Consider the following 21,228-nt stretch of genomic DNA (forward strand, 5'->3'; position numbering starts at 1 on the left):
TCCCCTTGCTACAATGGTATTAACTGAGCAGCCTCCCTGGTGACGTATCCTTCGTGTAGGAGCTGACAGAGTTTGAAATCATGGTAAGCGAAACCCATGTAGGAGAAAACTGGCCAATTGTTTTAAAAAGATAGATAAGGTGTGTGTCTGGGGGGGGGGGGGGTGAGTTGTTTCCACACAGAATCATAGAATATGAGGGTTGGAAGGGACCTCAGGAGGTCATCTAGTCCAACCCCCTGTTCAAAGCAGGACCGATCCCCAATTTTCGCCCCAGATCGCTAAATGGCCCCCTCAAGGGTTGAACTCACAACCCTGGGTTTAGCAGGCCAAAGCTCAAACCACTGAGCTATCCCTCCCCCCATACCCCTCCTTCTCTACTTGGACAAATTAAATTGCACTTTAATTCCCCCTTAGCTTGCCAGTGCCGATTCTTTTAAAATTAAGACTGACCCTGTTACAACTGTCCATCGGCAGAGCAAAGAGGAGAGGTTTTAGGGGTAAACAGCCACAGCCACGCATTTTAACTTCTCTGGCGGCTCTGATGTGAAGCTCTTCTCTCTGGCAGCTAGCCTCAGGCAACGTGTGTAGACGACGTGCATCTTGCTCCGTCAAATATGTCTCTATTTTCTATGCAAGACGTATGGGTCCCTTCTGGGCCATTTACTCAGACAAAGCTCCGGATGAAGCGAAAAGGGAGTTTTGTCTGAATCAGGACAGGGCTAATATTCCAGGAATCTTTCCCAAGATTCCTGGTGGGGCAACTGCTTGTGTTTGAAATGAATAAATCCAATAGCATCAAGCCATTTGTATGTTACAATAAGATGTATTCGTTTGGCCTTAAAAGGCATTTTCAAATCTGTGGTTAGCAAAGGGACATGAAGCGAAGGAACGCGCACTTATTTTTGGTCATTCTTGCCGACTTTTTAAAAATATTACAGATATACGGGGAGCTGTAAGTATAATTCTGAAGATTTGCTTGAAATGCTGAGACGCTCTAGCCTGGATCCTGTTTCGAAAAAATTGATGGAAATTGGTTAAAAATATGTCCCTGCAAACGTGGCTGAATTGCAGTAGATATCATACTCTGTAGCTGGAAACAGAGATCGATAAAAACCTAATCGGGAAATAACAAGCATTTAATACATCAAAGCAACATGAGACCTCATTAGACTCCAAAAAAAAAAAAATAAAATAAAAAAACCCCAAACAAAAACAAAACAAACAAACAAACAAACAAACAAAAAAAACAACCAACAAAGCCCCAAGTGAGCATACAACAGACTAATTTTAAAAGGGATTTTTTTGGCGGGTCAGGTATAATAACGTCATCGGGTTTAAAGTTAGGTGTTTGTAGCAAACTTTGTGTGTTACTGGAGCGTGAGGGTCAAGTATAATGACAAACATGTAATTTATTTAGCACATTTAAGAGAATCTTACTCTTCATCACACAACAATGAAGCTAAAGGTGAGAGCGAATGTTCAAAAAGACACTTGTCCTGGCGGATTTTATTTGCCCCCCAAAATCGGTTTATTAGTCACTGGAAGAATAATCTATTTCAAAATAAACTATTTTAGGTACAAACCACTATTGTTTGTATTTATTTTACACATAGCTTTTCGCATGGCAACAGGAGTCGCATAGGATTTACAAATATTATCCCTTTCTCCTCCACCCTCTAAAACGGATGCCCCGAAAGGAAAACAAAACACATCCCTGGCTAGCCATGCTCACAACGTGCTTTAAGAAAACAAAACAGCCCTAGGTTGCGTCCCAAATACCAGTCCACACTGATGTGGATTCGCCTCCCTTGCGGATCCACCTGCAGTTTCATCCCAGAATCTTGATTTAGGAGCTTGGGGCAACGAAATTGGCTTGATTCTTGATCCCCTCGCCCCACCCCCCTCAGTTTAGCTCAGGAAGGTTAGGCAGCATCACCAGTTCCAGGAGACGATGGCAGGGTGTGCTAAGTGCTGGTAGGCCGGGAAGAGGCTCAGGGCCGCGGCGGAGCTGGGCTGGAAGGTTTGGTAGCCTTGGATTGCGAACGCAGTTTGTGTGTTGCAGCCCAGCTTGTCCTGCGCCGCCGCCGCTCCCGGGCTGGGGGTACAGCTCTGGCACGGCTTGCCATCCCTGACCAGCACCGGCACCACGACTCTCCTGAGCAGAGGGGGCTGGGGGAGTTCGGTGCTGCAGGACCCCTCCGTTTTAGCCCTTTTCATTTTGTACCTGTGGTTCTGGAACCAGATCTTGACTTGGGTGGGGGTCAGGCTGAGCAAATGGGCCAACTGCTCCCGTTCCGGCGCCGAGAGGTACCTCTGCTGCCGGAACCGCCTCTCCAGCTCCAGCGTCTGTGCTTTGGAGAAGAGCACTCGCCTCTTTTTCTTTTTCTCGGCTTCCGAGCCGTGGGGCGGGTGCGATCTTTGGGTGGAATCGGGTAAACTCGTTTCTGGACCGCTCTCATCGGAAGCTGGGGACAGCAACAACAGTGGCAGGGTTAGAGGGAGAGCAAGTAGCCGCCACCAGCAGGATCCGGTACCTGTAGCCCCACAGATAAGATGGGGAAGGGATGCTGGTGTGAGCAAGGTGCTCTTGGGTCATTCTGATTAGAACAGTGAAAGTCACCATTGTTTAAAAGCCCGAAAGAATTCTGATAGGAATCAGGAGATTCTATCTAAAATCCCGATTTGGGAACAAATTAAACCGAAAAAATCGGATTGTTTTGCGTTTCCACGTGCCATAGCTGTACCGTGTGCAAGATCGAATCTCTGTATACAGTATGTACAATATGTAAACCCTGCAGAGGTTCATATAATCTGTATATCGGTATGCCGTACGGTTATTGTAACAGCTATCATGTTTCTTTCAATAACTGCTGTTCCTGTATCTCTTTTCTTCTGCAGCTCCGAAGCATGGTTCGGGGTGATACGTTATTTTTTTATGATACATGCACAGACCTTACACAATCTATAAAAGTTACAGCTTAATAATAAATACACGGATACTTGTGTAGATGCGTGTTTCTACACACTCGGATCCTATTAGGCTACATACTGTTTCTATTTTGTACATGGGTTCAGATGGAAAATTGGAGCACGTGTATTATTAGATTTGGAACCCCTCCACTACATATAGAATTGCAGCAAGGAAAGAAGGACAATTCTGATAACCTTTAAAGCTTATGGTGTGTATATATGTGAGCATTTACATACATATATATGCGTACAGGTAGACCGATATATCTTCAGATCTCATTAACTATACCTATATGCCCTTAAGCGTGTTGTCAGTATTTTCCTGCTGTTTTATTGCCGCAATTCAACCACTGTTCTCCAAGAAGTCCAGACTGGCTCCTGCGGAGTGTTGGATTGGCCCCGATAAAAAGGTATTTTACGCTTGCGATGTCCTGTTTATTTCATACTCACACAGATAATGGTTTCTGTCGCTTTCGATCCATTCCCCGTACGGCGAGCTGGCGTACTTCTCTGACGGGTGGCGATCAGAGCCCTGCTTGATGTTGTTAGCATCCTGCTCCGGTAAATCCAAAATGCTCCTCACCGTAAAACTGATCCTGCCAGCTGTGGCCATTGTAGGGTCGGTCGCCTTTGCCACAGACTCCCTCGGAGCTAGGAAATAACTGCGCCAAGCTACTCGGGAACCTGCGGACTCAAGGGGATGCTGGCTCCATCCCAGCCGAAGCCCGAATATTAGTGTCGTTTACAGAGGTGTCCTGTTTATATAAACAGTCCTCGCCGCTGCAAACACTGCCCGCTTTCAGACCGTCCCTGTCTGGGGGATGCTAAGTACCTGAATTAGTCAAGTGCTAAAGCTCTAATGGGAGTAGGTGTAACCCCGCCGAGAGAATAACCCGTTACCTCCCAAAGACAGCAGCAGGAAACGGGCTTCATCATTACATATTCTGTCTGATTAGCCCAAAGTGGGGACAGATAATGGTAATTGTTAGCAGTGAATAACATCTTGGGTGGTATGTGGCGACCAACAACCGCCCCCCTCCATCCACCACCAACGCCACCACCGTCCCTGCTACGCGCAGGAACATCCCCAGAGCTTGGCCAGCCCCCCGCCCGCCCCCACCCCAGGCAGGAGTTCATTCATTATTGGTTTTATTCCTGGCCTTCATTGGGCTCCCTCACCGCAGCCCATGCAGCTAGCCCCCAGGCCCCTGGCAGCTTTGCTAAGCCACTGGGGGCTGTTTCACACCTCCAGCCGTTTGTTTCCACTCGAAAAAGGGGTTCGCTCCAGGAAAGGGCTTCACTCCCTTCAGGGATCGATTTGGCTGGCTGCTCCTGCTTTCCCAGGGGCTCGTGTAAACCGGGGGGGTGGGGGGCAAAACCTTTCCCGAGAAATAGCCAGTTCCGAAAGCGATGCGCTATGTTTAGCACCATGTGAGGATGCAGTGCTACGAGGTCTGCTCTCTCAAGCCAGGCGCTGCAGGGACCGAACCGCCTGCCGCTGGGGAAGCGAGGGAAGCGAGCAGGCGCAGAGTGGGGGTGGTTTGTCGCAGATGGACACAGTGTAAAAGGGACGGGGCCAAACAAGCGCAGGAGCAAACGCTGGCTCCGAAGCAGGTCTGTTCCGCACTGTGCGGCAGGGCGAGGCACTAAAACGCAGCGGTTGCATCCGCCAGCTCGACTTTCTTCTTGTGTGTCCCACTCTTGGTACCTTGGAATGCATCCGATGAAGTGGACTGTAGCTCACAAAAGCTCATGCTCAAATAAATTGGTTAGTCTCTAAGGTGTCTCAAGTCCCTCTTTTCTTTTTGTGAATACAGACTAACAGGGCTGCTACTCTGAAACTTGGTGCCTTGGGAATTTTCTCTGGCCTCCACCCTGCCAGGCTGAAGTCATCAAGGGTGTTTTCAATCGACTTCAATGTGCCAGGCCTTGAGAAGGCTTCAGGGTAGGAAGCAAATGTAGCCTTTCCACATGTCCATTCAATGTAGCCTTTTCACAGGTACGTCCCCTCAGCGGGTCCCAGTGAAGCCAGTGGGCGTCGTCTAATTCGTGCAAACTGGTATTTTGATAGAGACTTGAGGGTCAAAAAAGAGGCCCGCTCAGCTTTTCATACGTTAAACAGCAATATTATAGGCCTGAGACTGTCGGCCTTGAACTGCATGATCGAGCCATAAATAATCGATGTTCACCAGTTGGGGTCAACCCCGGTGCTTCTAGTTTAAATCGGTGGGATTATTCCCCGTATTTCCATCTCCTCAAACCAAGTGATGGTGGCTCGCAGCCCAGCCAGAGCAATCCCACGCGGATGTGAGTCACAAACCGCTCTCCCTGGCGAGGGCGAGCTTATCTCCAAGCGAGCCCCATCCGCTGGAGCTGGTGTCGCACCCAGGACGGGGAGCCCTATAGAAATAAACGTGCAAGTCTGGCTCCTGGTAAACAGAGGCAACGGGAGCCCTTTACGGGCCAGGCGGCACCTCGCTTTCCCAAGCAGCGCTCCTTTCCTTTGGACCGCGTCAAAAGTACAAACAAAACGGCCAGATGGGTTAAAAAGTGTGTTCCGGGTTATGCCTCTGAAACATACACGGTCATATTTACATACTAGTTTAATCTCTCGCTTGTAACGTTTCAAATGGGCCTGTATACACACCAAACAAATGCACCAGTACCCATGATATTAACCCCCCGCCCCCCCGCCCCACTGCTCTGGGTATGGCTTCTGGAAGCAGTTGCACTTGATAGGGAAAATGTAAACAGAGCGATAATGGCAAGGGAAGGAGACAGATTTATATCTGACAGATTTGTGGGCTAGATGAACAGGGCCCACCGCTCCCTTTGGCCAACTTCCTGCATATTTCTTGGAGACTGGACAGGCTCCATATAAAAGATTCCCAGGCCATGATTATTGGAGCCACCTATCAAGCGTGCCTGGTGACAGTAGTTATCTTCCCTGTTCCAAGATCAGCCTCCCAAACGTCCTGGGTGGTCGGACCGAGGGGAACACAAATACATGCCAACTGCTAGCCTGTGAACAAAGGGGAAATGTAGCCCTATGTCCTGGACCTGTTGGAAGCATTTGTTCCAGTCAAGATTTTGCATTTGTTCAGATCTGGAATAATAGGTGATTGACGCCTCCTCACAATGTTCTTTAACTCTCCGGGATAAATCGGAGCTTGTTTCTTGTTGTCATGGTTTTCAATAGGGTTCAATGGGATTTGAACCACTATCGACTCTGCTTTCCGTCTACTGCAGCCTAGTCCATACAAATTTATTAGTTATGTCTTTTTAAATGAGATTAAATTGAAATGCCTTGCTTTCCCTCCATGCAACGACTCATTCAGGGATAGGTGGCCCTGTATCTCCTAATCATTTTAATCCCAGCGGAGATCCATAAACTGCACTCGACAAGGTATGTATAGTATAATGTGTATTGTATTGTGGCGCTCCCGAGCTATGACTGATAACAGCTTACTGGTAGTTTGTAATGGATTCAGATCCCTCTGCAAACAAAGCAATGAGATTATAACAAAAGCATATTTAATATGTCGGGCCCTGGGGCCATACAGAGGCAACCAGTGGTGCTAGTCCCAATGAAGTGAGGCAATACGTTGAATTGGAGTTGTAAAGGCCCCCCCAAATAAAAGACACCGAAAAGTTACTTATTCGTATCTCGTATGCAAACATATTCTTACTGCGCTGGGGTTTTTTGGAGTTCACAGAGGCACAAATTTATACTGTAGTCAAGGTGGCTCTGAAATGAAGTTTGCCAAGCACCCTCTAAAGAAAGTGTAAAAAACTTTGTAAGGGAAAAAAGTCAGAGTGAGAGAAAGAAAGTCTCTACTTCAGTGACCTCTCTTAGCCTTTTAATCTATTTAACATCCTGAGCCCACGCTGCTGTGTAGAAATAAGTAAATGGTACTCTTCAAGACTTAAGAGCTCTTCAGCATCAAATATTTGCTCTTACTCTGAGAGTTTTTCTCAAATAGCACAAGAAACGGTCCCCTTATAACCGCTGAACCGTCTAATATACCTACCTATTGTTATCTCTTCGGAATATTTGGTTTCAAAGGAAAATGTAATAACCTCAAGTGTGCTGTGGCTTGTTTTGATTGGGATCTACTTGGATACATTTTAAATTCTGTGTCTCTCTCTCCCTTAGTTTTAATGTCTCCTATCTCAGAGCTCCACGTTCAGCTGGAATACTTTTTTATGAGCGTTTAAACCACCGAGATACATATCCATTTAGAAGTTCTTAACGTCTGCAGGTGTCGGTTCCCTGAAACAACCCTGCTAATCGGTGGGCATTTGGCAAATGGCGAGATCAAACTCTTTGATAAAGATGTATTGTATCGAATAAAGAAAAGGAGGACTTGTGGCACCTTAGAGAGTAACACATTTATTTGAGCATAAGCTTTCCTGAGCTACAGCTCACTTCGAAAGCTCATGCTCAAATACATTGGTTAGTCTCTAAGGTGCCACAAGTCCTCCTGTTCTTTTTGCGGATACAGACTAACACCCCTGCTACCCTGAAACCTTGGATCGAATAGTCACTTTCAGAATCAGGTGGGACGTTTTGCAAGAAGAGACGCAGGTTGAACAGTGCGTAATACTCCTAATATTGAGTTTAAAGACACTTATCTGTAAAGTTACACTACCAATTCCCAGGTCTCTGTAACTGCAACTTGCATAACGCTATACATTTTGTATGCCTCATATCTACAGAAAATACTATATAATCGTATCACATTATAATACAAACATAGGATTTCTATTTCTCTAGGCACGTACGCACACACTATATACAGACAGTATCACGTCTATGTGTGTTTACACGCTCTGTGTACGTGTACATAAAAACACATACATTCTTTGCAGAATCGATGTCTAATTCATTTCATGGTGTCCAGGTAAAGAGCCCGATCCTGCTGTCATTAAAATCAATGGCTACATTTCATTGACTCCAATAGGAGCAGCATCAGTCCCAAAATTTAAAGGTTACAGTTTGAATGAATTCCTCAACTCCTCTCTCATGAAAAAGCTCCATGAAAAAGCTATTTTGCATGTTGAGTTGTCTGAGCAGTCATTTCACTTACAAATATGCAATCCACTTGGTATCATCGTGAATTTTCCTGCACATAATTCAATTTCAATAATGTCGCCTGCGGCGATGTTTATTTGTGTTGTTTATTCTTATTTCCACTGCTCATTTATTCCAAGAATATGGTTTTCCTGTGGGTCTGAGAAGCTTCCTTTGCTTAAGCATGGAGCTCTTTTTAAGTAATTACTGCTTGATGCAGTCTGAGAAGATTTAGGAACATCCACAGAAAATCCCATTAGGAATGTGTCCCAACTACGTGAAAGTTTTGCACCCTACCCCAGCTACTGGCGTCTGTATTAGACTGAGGGGAATTTCCTCGCGAAGGGTGCATTCTGGATTTTAAAATGATTGCGGGTAAACCGGTGTCTTACAACTGTGCTATACTCTTCCTTCATACTGTATTGGAAAAGAGGGAACGTGATCTAGTCCTTGTAGTGAATTCGATCCAGAGCTGCCAATTTGTTCGAAGCCATTTTTACTCCGGCTTCAAATGAAATAGCTTGCGGAAAACCGATCCGCCAATAAAAATAAAGATATGCAGTTTTGGAAGGCGAACGATGATGATTTCCCCAAAAACCGAAGCCATGCTGGCGAAGGGAAACGCCCTTTGTCCTGTAAAGCTTTTGCTGTGAGAGCTCAGAGGGGTCTATGCTGCATTCAGTCAATCCCCGTTGATTTCCCCAGGCGTTTTAGTGCAGGATCAGGTGCCGCCTCCACGGCTAAAAAAAGCTAGAGAGAACGTGCTATTTATGTACTCTCTCTCTCACACACACACACTTTTCTTCTCTGTTTTAGTGGCAAGTCAGTAGCACTGGGCGTGACCACGCACCTAACTTGCAATCTTCCGAGGCCATGTTAAAAATTATTCATACCACCTGAGAAAATATGGGATGCTTTACTTTTTTGAAAGAAGCCATTTATTTTGCTCAGTGGAGTATTGCAAAGCGGGCCGAGTAAATCAATGCATCTGGGATGCTGAACTGACCATTTGCTCTCAAGTAGTTAGTTGTGTCTCCGCCTCGAACTAAAAAAGAAATGTTATTTTGGTTCTGGCTGAAATATTCACGTTGTTCATTATGACATTCTGGCGCAGCCCTGGCTCAGACAGCAACGGGCAGGACTGGAAATATGACAAGAAACACTCTTCTTGTAAGGTTCTCAGTCAATTTTACAGATCAAATACACTGGCGTACTTTAGAGAAAGTTTGGTTAGGCATCTGGACTGAGAGAATCTAACTTTATGAGGTTCCCTCTCAGTGGTGCACTCCTATTTCTAAGAGACATGCACTAGGATTTTTTTTTCCAGGGAAGACCTATGGCCTGTGATATACTGAGTGTCAGACTAGACTTTCACAATGGTCCCTTCTGGCCTTGAAATCTGTGAATGCAGTGCAGTATTTGGGAGCGCGACACTGCCAGAGGTGACCTCATTGGGCTGAGATGATAATCCAAGGTTCTTGCTCCCTTCTGATTGCTCTCCAGGAGCGAGTTAAAGGTCCCATGGCTAGTATTCTCAGAGCCAGAAATGTGTACTTGGACCCCATATTCTCTTTAGTATTACTACATTAATTTGTTTCATTTATTTGTGTCATGGCAGTGTCTATAGACAACAATTGAGGTCATGGTCCCATTGTTCTAGGTATTGCACATATACATATCAAGGGACAGTCTCGGCCCCAAAGAATTTACAGCTTAAGTAGATAAGAAAAAAGTAGGAGAAAATAAAAATTATTACCACATTTGGCAACTGGAGAGCTGGGGCATAGAGAAGTTATGACTTGCTTAATATCATGAAGGAGGTCTGGAGCAGAAACAGAAAATGAACAAAGATCTTTTGACTCTCTGGTCAGAACCTTAATTATAACCCATCCTTTCTCTTGTGCTGTGCCAGATTTTAATGTTCAAAGCTGTATATGATATATTATTGAGTGTGTATTGGCTGTTCCCTTTGCTCATACAGTCCATTTATTACCACTGTTCAACTCTTATTACAGTGCTTAGGAAACCTTGGGTGAAATCCTGGCCCATTGAAGTCAATGGGAATTGAAGTCAATGGGAATTTTGTCATTGACTTAAAGGGAGCCAGATATCACCCCTTCAGCATGACAGGTGCTGTATGAAATCAAATTATATTCCACTTTGTTGTCCTCATTCTGTGAATCTCCCTCATTTCAGGTAACTTTCCTACTTCTGCTATCTCTTAACTCACTTTCTCTCTTAGAGCCTAACTCACTTCCTGTCTTTCAATCTTACCTTAAACTCATCCATCTCTCTTTGTCTTATGATTGATATTCTCTGTGGAGTGTTTTGTGATAAGGATGCTGTTTTGTAGTGTATATTATACTATGTCAGAAGGATGCCATTTATATCCAGTGTGTATTGTATTTGCCTTCTATTTGCTATCTCTTTTCCTCCCAGAGGAATAATGGTATTTTATTGTAGTTTCCCCCATTCCCTTAGTAGGTTTATCTCTTTCCTCTTTATGTTTCTCCTTTATTTTCATTTTCTATTTTAAAAATGATCTACACACACACACACACACACACACGCTTGTTGAATTTAACACAATACAAAAAAAAAAATCAAAAAGCCAAACCTGAAGACAAAGGTTTCTTCCTATAATGGTGAATTATAAAGGCTCTAAATTTCTTTTACTTTTATCTCCAACATCCATGCCATATTTAAAGGCCTTCTACTGGGGCTGCTGGTCACCTGGGGAACAAATCAGATGAAGACTATATGTAGACAGCTGGTTTGTCTCTGGGCTCACATTTGCTCTGTAACCCACAAGTTTCTGTTGTAGAACCTGATTCTGCATGGAAATCAATGAGACTTCTCTTGCATGAACGAGGACTGCAGGATTGGGTTTTTCATTTGCTTTCTGCTGAGTCTGTGTAATTGACGAGGAGGAATGATTTTGCAAACTGAACTCAAGAAAGCAAGGAATGTACAAAGGGACAAATCCTCCCTGCCCTGCCTCCTCTGTGGAGAAGGAGAAGGAGATTGTGAGGACATGAGCAGGGGATGCACAACCCCTCATGCTCTGCTCCACTGGGACCCTTTGCCTCAGCATCCAGGGCATGATGGTGGATGGATCTTACACTATATGGTCAACAGCGTTCCTTGAGTGAGTGGGGCACAGCAGCCATGGGAACTATTGTAGTCCTGAGGCTGCAGTGGCAGCTGCAGAATGGCTCCACTACCATGGCCTGGAATAAATATTCTATCAGCATCCCAAACCCCCCTCCCACTCCCCCCTGCGCCCACAACCCAATCCCTTTAGTCTGTGCTTAGAGTCCATTTGCCTGACTGTACGTAGAGTTCCAGATCTGATTCTAAATGAAGGGCACAGGATATCAAGGGCAAGATGAGATATAAATCCAAATGAAAGCTGTTGCAACATGAGTATGCAGGGACCCTTTCCCCACCCCCCCCAATGTTCCCAAACAAGTGGCAGCTTAATGCTGAGCTAGCAATCCCGGAGTATAAAAGTTAACCACGAGCTCAGCTGGTAGCACTGATCACCCCAGAAAGAGCATGTCTTGGAAGGGGTTGGGGGCATTCACCTCCTCCAGCAGGGGAGCCCCAAAAGGCTAAGGAACACATGAGAAGAATCAGACCAGCTGTACCTGCTTCTGCCACAATGACTCCAGCCTCTGTTGCTCCAGAAGAGCATGGTCAAAGGTTGCCTGGTGTACAAGGGCAAAACCCAGTGAACTCTCACTCCATGCCTGAAAAATGTAGAGCTGTTCAGAAAGTGAAGAGCTCTTATTTTCTGTCTAAGGAAGGACTGAGGAAGGGTTAAACCTGAGGAAGGGCTTCAGGGTTTGGCCTCTACTGGGATAGTTTCATTAAGAGTTTCTTTCTGAAAATGTAGTATTGTGTCTTGGAAGAAAGCAGTAGAAACCCAAGTTTTCAAAATGATACATTTTGGGTTCTTTTGATTTGCTTTCTGGATTTTTTTGAGCTTTTGGGATTTACATTTTTAAGCTTTTCTCTGCAACCCCATTTTGCTTATTTGCAAAATGAAACATGAGATTCTCATGTAATCAATTGGTTTTGCAGCAGCTCTAATAAATGTGTTAGTCTCTAAGGTGCCACAAGTACTCCTGTTCTTTTTTCATGTAATCAATGACTCTGGGAGCTGGGGCATTCGGGAAAACACCAAATAATGCAAGACTCATAAAATTACAAAAGCTGAATGAAATCCATGAAGACTGTGCACAATTCAAGAAAGGCAAACAGAACCAAATCTCTTACTTAATTTTGTTATGAAGATTTTAGAAGCCAATTATTTGCTAGTGAACTGACATTTACTCTTTTTCCTGTTGTGCTACAAATTACATTGGAGGCCACTTACAGTGAATTTGGGAGGAGTGAAACTCCACTTTATGCTAAAGTAGAATGAATCTCTCCCCCCCTGCCCTCGACTGTTTAATGGATTGCATCATGCAAATTTCAGGTCTAATTCTGTGATTCATTTCTGACAGGGAACCTCTGTTTGGGGCAAAGTTTTTCTATGAAAAGTAGAACTTCAGTATAAAAGACTCCACTGTGTATATAGCTGTACTTGGAGCTTCTGAGCAGGACACATATGTTCGATTTTTTTCTCCTCTAATTTTTATTTCACAGATTTTTTACTAACACAGAATCCTGCTCTTTAGTTCTGATAATATTTTGCACATGCTGCGTGCACAATGCCTGCTGCTGTGTTCTAAAGGATAAGCCAAGCTTTGATCTCAAGGTTCTCAAATTACTCAGAATTCATTTCCATCAGGACATTGAGCCATAGGACATGGCTAAACATTCAAGAACCTTTCTACATTATCGTATAATTTACTAGGCAGTACAAAGGTATTAATTGCTGCTAGGTTAAAAACTAGGGAACGAGGTGTTTGGTGAGCCTAAAAATTTTTTCCCCAGTTGGAAGATTTGATTCTGAGACTGTAGCTGAAAAGATGTTTTCACAAAGATCAGGGGTTTGTTGCAATCACTGGGCCTGATTCTGCTGTGATTTTCACTGGAGTAAATTAGAAGTAACACCACTGACATCAGCGGGATTCTACCCGCAAAAGTTATTCTCAGAAGTCTCCGTGATAAATAACAGCATCCTTAACTGTGCAAAGAAATGCCACTCAAGCTATTACTGTTTGTAGGGAGGTTACAGCAGAAACAAACATCTAAACCACAAAGCTCTCCTTTTTACTTTTGACTATAGCTGAGAGAAAGCAAAACCCTGTGTCCAAATGATCCTCTACAGCTGCAGAGTTCAAAATAGGCATCTCAGTTTTGTGGTTTGGACTCAACTCTATTTTTGCCATTCTTGTTTTGTTCTTAGAAATTCAAGTTGCTGAGATGGGTGCTGAGTATTTACTGTAGTGTATTTTTATATTTAATTTTATTCTAAAACTAAGAAGTAATAAATGACCCTGACCAAATAGCAGCCCTAATTTATGCATATATGTTTGGGGTATACAATTTAACATATTGCATAATTTAAAAGGTTTATTTCATAGTAAGTGCTTCATCTTCCTTTCCTCTTTCTGTATCTCAGATCTCCCCATAGAAACCCTGTGCCTCTCTTTTCTCCTCTTCTATCCCTACACATTTTTGCTTCCATCCACCTTCCGCCCCCAAACTTTTAAAATTTAAATCTTCATTTTGGTCACTTTCTTGTGGAAACATCAGGTGTTGAACAAATTTTACTGCTACTGACTGTGGGCTCAACCCTGCTCCTTAGTCAATAAAAGGATGTAAGGAACAATTTTACAGGCCTAGTACAAGTTTTTCTGTATTATAAACAGACCAGTCAAAACAAAACTAGAGGAGACCTCCTCTTTAGTGGTGTTATAGTCAAAGGCTGGGCACTCTGTCCATTACATATTTTGTGAGTTGAAATGTTACAATGTTCATCCCTAGTATGAGTAAGGAGAGAATATTTAGATTTATTTGTTTTAACCATTTCAAAGCCAGTCTATTCAGTTACTTTCTAAATGGCAAGAGTGCAAACAGCCTGAAAGTTTTCATTTCAAATGTTGTTGGTGTTTGAGTTATTGAAACACAGCCTCACTGCCAAAAGGCAAAGCTGCAGAATTCAGAGGCGCAGGGTTGAGAGGCAGGCAGGCCTAAGTTCTAATTTTGGCTCTGTGTCACTAACTCACTGTGTAGCCTTGAACAACTCATGCTACTTTCCTGGCTCTGTTTCCCTGCCTATGAAATAGAGATAAATATACTAACCTGCCTACCTCTCTGGGTGCCGTGCGGACTCATTAGTTAATGTTTGGACAGTGCTCTATATAAAATGCTGCAAAAATGCTAAGTAAGTATTAAAATCACATTTGAGTGGACAAGTGGTTCATAATGGACTAAAGACCTGATCCTGCACCATTGGAGTCAATTGGAGGTTTGCCTTTGACTTCACTGGGAGAAGGATTTGAGTCTAATGCCTTTGTTTATTTTTAAAGGCAATTTAAATGGCCATGGTTTCTAATGCAGAAAAGCTATGACACATGTGCAGTAATATTTTCCATATGCACTTTTAAAATTAAAGGCTACTCTGTGGTGTTCGATACCTGGGTACCCCTGGATATAATATTATGTAGCAATTCTAAACGTGTCCCTCTAGGTGATCCAAGGATGACTGACGTTTCTCATATAGCTTTCTGTCAAGAAGTAAACAATTAAAAAAGGAAATAAAATACAAAAAGTGTGTGATTTTTAAATAACGCTTTATTAGAATTTGTGATAACATATAGAAATACACAGGACATGAAAAGTCAATTTCTCTCCTATAGGCCTGACAATTGCACTTCACTACAAGTCTATCCCCAATTACAGATCAGGACAAAATTGTTCCGCTGATTAACACGTGAACTAATCTGTGATAGGTTAACATTCATGCCTGGACTCACTACAATATTTTCTCAAGCAGTCTCTTTATTTTTGAACTTTGGAGTACATTCTGCATTGACTCACAGTTGTGCCATCTCACTAGCTTCACTGGGAAGGAGCAAGTGGGCAACACAGGCTGAATTTTGATCTTTGGAAGTGTAAAACAATCCCAGAATTTAGGCCTGACCCTTCCCATGTTGACATAAATGGCAAGCCATCGATTGACTTCTTGATCAGACCTAAATAAATAAATAAAACTGATTGGATAGAAAGAGGAGGAGTGGGAAGAAAACACATGTAACAATTAAAAGCAAATAAATGGTTATTTATCCTTCCCCTCCCTTCCTTTGCCACACTGTGTACTGAATTCAGTAAATTAGTGTCCTAGCACATCAGCTGTATTCTTTAGGAATTTGGCAAGCTCATCCCATATAGCTCTAAACTCAGCTGAGTTGTCTTCTAGCTAATTGTTTTGTATGCTGCCATCCCTGCTAAATTCAAATACCCGTCCTTGTAATTCTCATCTCTTCCCATCTTCTCACTAATAATCTCTTTGCACTTCATAGCGCAGTTGCTACCCACTTAAAAAATCCTATAGTTTCTTCTCTTAATACCAAGTTAACATACTTGCTGTAATAATGCAGTCTATGAAGGTTTTCACTTATACTCCAAAAGTCGTGAAAGCCAGGGTTAGGCTCATCCATTCATGCCTTCCATCTTGTTTACTGGATTAATATGAGAACAGTTCCATGATCTCATGTATCATATTGCGATGCCTTTACACAATGACATGAATGAGGAACAGCATCTGACTCATTTCCACTAGAATAAAACAAAACATTCTTGGGGGGCCTTCTGTTGCTAAATGAAAGCTGAGGTGACGGAGGCATTTATTGAGAGTATTTCCCAGTGAGAGCGCGAATGTTTCCCTGTGGTAATGTTCTCTTACTATGACTCTTATTTATTTTTGTATGCCTTTTAATGATTGACCTTTTTGGAATCATTTTTGTCTGACAGAATTTGTTCTAGCAGAGGGATATTAAACACTTTCCTATTGTTAGATTTGGTTCATTGCAGTTGTCTTTCTAAAATGGAATTTTTCTCTTCTTCTGTCAATCGGTAACCAATCTGTTGATAAACAGTACAGGTAACCTCCTACAGGCAGGGACTGTGTCATCTTCTGTGTCTAGTACCACACCAAGCATGCCTGCAGCACTCAATGAATAATAATAAAAGAGCAATAATTAATTATTTTAAATGCTAACTCCTCTCTTATGAATAGGCTGTTTTCTGATAAACTAAAGTTCCCGTGTTTTGATTTAGTGCTAAAGAAGGTTAAATGTCCTGTATAGGGTGGACTGATAGCTATTTCAATTGGTTAAATATTTTATGCTTGTTTTAAAACAGTAACTGTTTCATTTTATTTTATGTATTTCTCAAAAGGGTTGCCTTGTAGAGCCTTCCTGCTTTTAGGTCTACAACATTTTTACATTAGGGAGAAAATAGTCTATCTGTACTTGAATAATTCCACTGTATATTCTGTGTTGCTGTATCTTTGGCTGACTGTATTTGTAAATGGAAAACAAAAATGAAATGAAAGGGGAAAAAAACCCACAATTCCGAATGCCTTATCATGCAGACGCATTTCAAAACACTCCACGGCCATGATAAAAATTTAAAAGAAAAACCAGTTCATCCTTCAAAATTCATAATAATTTGCAACCAGCTAATGGCCAATGAAAACTAATGTGTCCTGAGTTTAGACTTTAAATCCAGGGAAGGTAGTGACATTGCTGATGTCAATAGGCAATGAGCTCCACGTGCACAATAGCTGAAAGAGCGACCACCCAAAGTGACACATTTTGGTATTGAAGATGCACAGAGACCTGTATCAGTTGACCCCAGCTAACCAGAAGAGGAAAGAGTTACTAACTCAGAAAGGTAACTTGGGCCCTGCTTGTGAATGGTTTTGTAAATCAGCATAAGCGCCTTATAAGTAATGCAAAACTTTCTCGGCAACCCAGTGCGACTGGGGTGGGATGGGTTGGCGGGTTTCACATGATCAAACCTCCTCATAACAAATCCTAGCTGCTCTATTAATACAGTACCATTTGCAAACTATGTTGGCACATCCATACACAGTGCAACAGTTCCTTTAACAGTTAATGCGTGCAGCTTCTGTTGTCTTGACACCAATAGCAAGAGTGTCCACGTGGACCTGTGTGTGTGAGCAGAAGCCTTAAAATATGGGTAACAACAGAGGGAAAACATCACATTTATACCTAGTCATCAGGAGAGTGAGCATATGCTGTTTTAACAGACAAACCTGGATCTTAAGCTTCTTTGGCATGTAAAGACTCTTTGTGCAGCTGGGAAATCCTCGCATGCTTTTCCAAACTCTGAACAAGTGTCCTTGGACTGCTGAGAAAAAATGTTTATTCGCTTAATTTATGTCACCGTTGATTGTGCTTTTTGGCCCTCAGAGGGTTTTAATTTGTTTGTATGCGGCAGCTGTATCGCAGCTGCAACCACAACATCCTCTGTCTTTCTTTTGTGTCAACAGCGGCTTTTGCAACCTGCCCTGCGCTGCGCTGATCCCGGTGTTTTCCTAGCATTCAGGAAAAGCTTTTATTTCACTTAATTAATGTATGTGCATGGAGCAGTTCAGTTCTAGCTCTGGCTGCCTCTTTTTGACCCTCACAAGCACTTTTTACATTTTCACTTGTGTGACACCATTACAGCCCCACTTCACTTGTTCTTCTAATCTCCGTAGAGATCCAGAAGTCACCTATTATTAGCATGTGAATTGCAGAGTTACATTTTAGGTACCTCCCCTAAGAAAAAGAGGGTCTGTCTCATCACGGCTTTGGTTTTAAACTTGGTACAACTCTGTTGAAATCAATGAAGCTACATTAGTGTAAATTGAGGATAACAGCGGTGAATCAGGCCTAGGATTTTTAGTGAATGTTATCCAATGTAAGTATGTACAATCATGTGCCAGTAAGATCACTAATACATTTTATTATAAGATATTATATTGACAAATAGTCATCCTGATCTCATATTCTTTTACATAAACTTACTGCCTTCTTTTTTTAAGAGGAAAAAAGAGTAGCAGCAAAAAATAAGAGTGAAGAAAGACTTAGATAATCCTGTGGAAGAAAATGAATATTGAATGATAGGGGGGTTTTCAAGTTAAGGACAGACCCACAACTGTTGTAAATTGGCATAGATCCCATTGTCTTCAATGAAATACACAGATTTACACTACCTGAGGATTTGGCTCTAAATTTTTATTCCTTTCTTTACCATTTCCCACACCAAGTTTACAGAACATCCACAGAGAAAGAAGGCTTTCAGCTCTTGACAAAGATGTGCTGTGTAACTGTCTAACTGCTCAACAAGGTTAACAATGTATTCAGCGTGCACACATGAGGGAAATCTTCAACAAATGAATTTACAAAAATGTGCTAAATGGGCAATTGCTAGTTGGAAGACAATTGCTTCAAAAATATTGCTATAAAAATAAATGTTGTATTAAACCTCTCTGACCATATTCAGATTTTGTAAGGAGAACAGATTACATGCTAAGAAAGTAAAGAGTTAAAGCAGAATCTCACTCCATTGTGCCTAGGTATTAGAACTCTGGCACATAAGAAACTGATGCAACTGAGTGGAGAATCAGGTGATACCAATAAACTAATGGAGTTATACCAGCATAAAATTGGGATAATGCAGTGGAGAATCAGGCCTGGTAATGTGGCATGGAATAAGAATCTTACAGTACCTAGATGGGTTGAGTTAAAATCAGTTTTCATCCAGAACTCTGAATTTCCTTTCTTTCTCTGCATAAATTAGTCCTTAACATTATCTGAAAGTACTATATGAGAATTGGCACCACAGATCATCAGAGCCTGTTTAGACCTGTTATCGTCTAGAGCAGTGGTTCCCAAACTTGTTCCGCCGCTTGTGCGGGGAAAGCCCCTGCCAGGCCGGCGGGTTTGTTTACCTGCCGTGTCCGCAGGTTCAGCCAATCATGGCTCCCACTGGCCGCAGTTCACTGCTCCAGGCCAATGGGAGCTGCTGGAAGCGGCGCGGGCTGAGGGACGTAGTGGCCGCCGCTTCCAGCCGCTCCCATTGGCCTGGAGCAGCGAATCGCAGCCAGTGGGAGCCATGATCGGCTGAACCTGTGGACGCGGCAGGTAAACAAACCGGCCTGGCCGCCAGGGGCTTTCCCTGCACAAGTGGCAGAACAAGTTTGGGAACCACGGGTCTAGTGTATAAATATGTAAGATTTGCCAACAGGCATTTAGGCAAAAAATGGCATATCATTTACTCATTCTTCATAATCATAGTTGCACAGAAAGAGCTGTTTTATCATGTAAATTCATCTTTTTTTTTTTTTTAAAGAGGAGCACTGTTTATCTGGTAAAGACTGTGCTAGATTGTGATTTCAGGCACCAATCTACATGTAGCAGCCGGAGGCATTGAGCCTCATTGACACACGTGAGACACAATTCCTTCTCCGCTCCCTCCTTGCTGGTAATAATTTACCTCTAAACCAGTGGGTTTCAACCTTTTTTCATTTGCAACCCTAAAATATTTCTAATGGAAGTGCAGACCCCTTTGGAAATCTTAGACATAGTCTCTGGACCCCAGGGGTCCGTAGTCCATAGGTTGAAAACCACTGCTCTAAATGATGCCAGCAATAGGTAACAAGCCCCATGCCAGCAGGCAGAGGGGGATGGACCCAAGGTGCCAGCTATTTCCCATCCTTTTCCAGGAAGGCAGTAAGTGGGCAAATAGACCCACTAATTTGTATATTCCTGGACGCAACTGCCTATTCCCTTGCCTGAGTGTATAGTCTGAGTCACTATCTAACCTATTAAGAAAAATGTAAAGCCCAACATTTCTATACAGAGTAGTTTAATACTACCTGTCAACATCTATGGTTATGGAGGAGTTATACATCTTTGCAACCATGGGGTTTATATTGGAAACAATATACAACCCTTATCATTGCCTTTACTTATACAGGGCTGCTAACTGGTGTGGCTTTGGGCCAACATTTTCAAACCTGGGTACCTCAAGTTAGGTTCTGATATCCATCATTAAGTATCTAACTATTATTTAGGGGCTTACCTCTGGATTTAGGAGCCTAACTTTCAGCACTCAGGTTTGAAAATGTTGGCCACAATAAACGTAAATTTGTGAAAAGTGGCAATGGTTCTATGATACGTGCCTGATACAAGCACAAGAAATTGTAAGTTCTATCAACAGATGCTGCATGTCTGATTTACACTAAAGCAGTCCTGCTATCCTGGCTTTCAAAAGTCATGAACTCACCCCTTCTTCCCCTCCCATCATCATGAGATTGGCTTAAAAAACACATATTTTTTTTAAAATACATTTTGGGTTCTTTTTATTCACTCCCTGATTTTTGAACCTTTAGGGTATGCTTGTGTCATGTTTACAAGGTTTCCCTCTGCAAACATAAAGGCTAGAAACTTAATCTTTTTAAAAAACAAAAACTGACATTCTTAAATATCCTCATGATTCCAGGAACCGGGGCATTAAGAAAAACATCCAATATTGCTAGACTCGTGATAAAATTGTGAGAGTTGCCAAACCTGCTAAGGCCTCTATATACTGCCGGAGCAAATTACATTTACATCCACTCTAAGGCTCCTTTACTGCCAGAGAGGGGGGCTGTCAAGGTTCCTCCCCCACTCTGAACTCTAGGGTACAGATGTGGGGACCTGCATGAAAAACCTCCTAAGCTTATCTTTACCAGCTTAGGTCAAAACTTCCCCAAAGTACAAAATATTCCACCCTTTGTCCTTGGATTGGCCGCTACCACCACCAAACTAATACTGGTTACTGGGGAAGAGCTGTTTGGACGCATCTTTCCCCCCAAAATACTTCCCAAAACCTTGCACCCCACTCCCTGGACAAGGTTTGGTAAAAAGCCTCACCAATTTGCCTAGGTGACTACAGACCCAGACCCTTGGATCTTAAGAACAATGAACAATCCTCCCAACACTTGCATCCCCCGTTTCCTGGGAAATGTTGGATAAAAAGCCTCACCAATTTGCATAGGTGACCACAGACCCAAACCCTTGGATCTGAGAACAATGAAAAAGCATTCAGTTTTCTTACAAGAAGACTTTTAATAAAAATAGAAGCAAATAGAAATAAAGAAATCCCCCCCTGTAAAATCAGGATGGTAGATATCTTACAGGGTAATTAGATTCAAAAACATAGAGAACCCC

The 21,228-nt window shown here is 42.7% G+C and overlaps 1 protein-coding gene across 1 annotated transcript; it reads right to left on the reverse strand.

The window, feature by feature from the left end:
* Positions 1–1,932: 1,932 nt before the first annotated feature.
* NKX2-8 (NK2 homeobox 8) lies at positions 1,933–3,583 on the reverse strand. The gene is made up of 2 exons (XM_077820333.1): positions 3,421–3,583; positions 1,933–2,465 (listed from the first exon to the last, which is right to left on the reverse strand). Exons 1-2 carry the CDS (start codon positions 3,581–3,583, stop codon positions 1,933–1,935), a joined length of 696 nt encoding a protein of 231 aa, XP_077676459.1.
* Between the last annotated feature and the right edge of the window lie 17,645 nt (positions 3,584–21,228).

Source organism: Eretmochelys imbricata, chromosome 6 (genome assembly GCF_965152235.1).
Source record: "Eretmochelys imbricata isolate rEreImb1 chromosome 6, rEreImb1.hap1, whole genome shotgun sequence".
NCBI classification, from domain to species: Eukaryota; Metazoa; Chordata; order Testudines; family Cheloniidae; genus Eretmochelys; species Eretmochelys imbricata.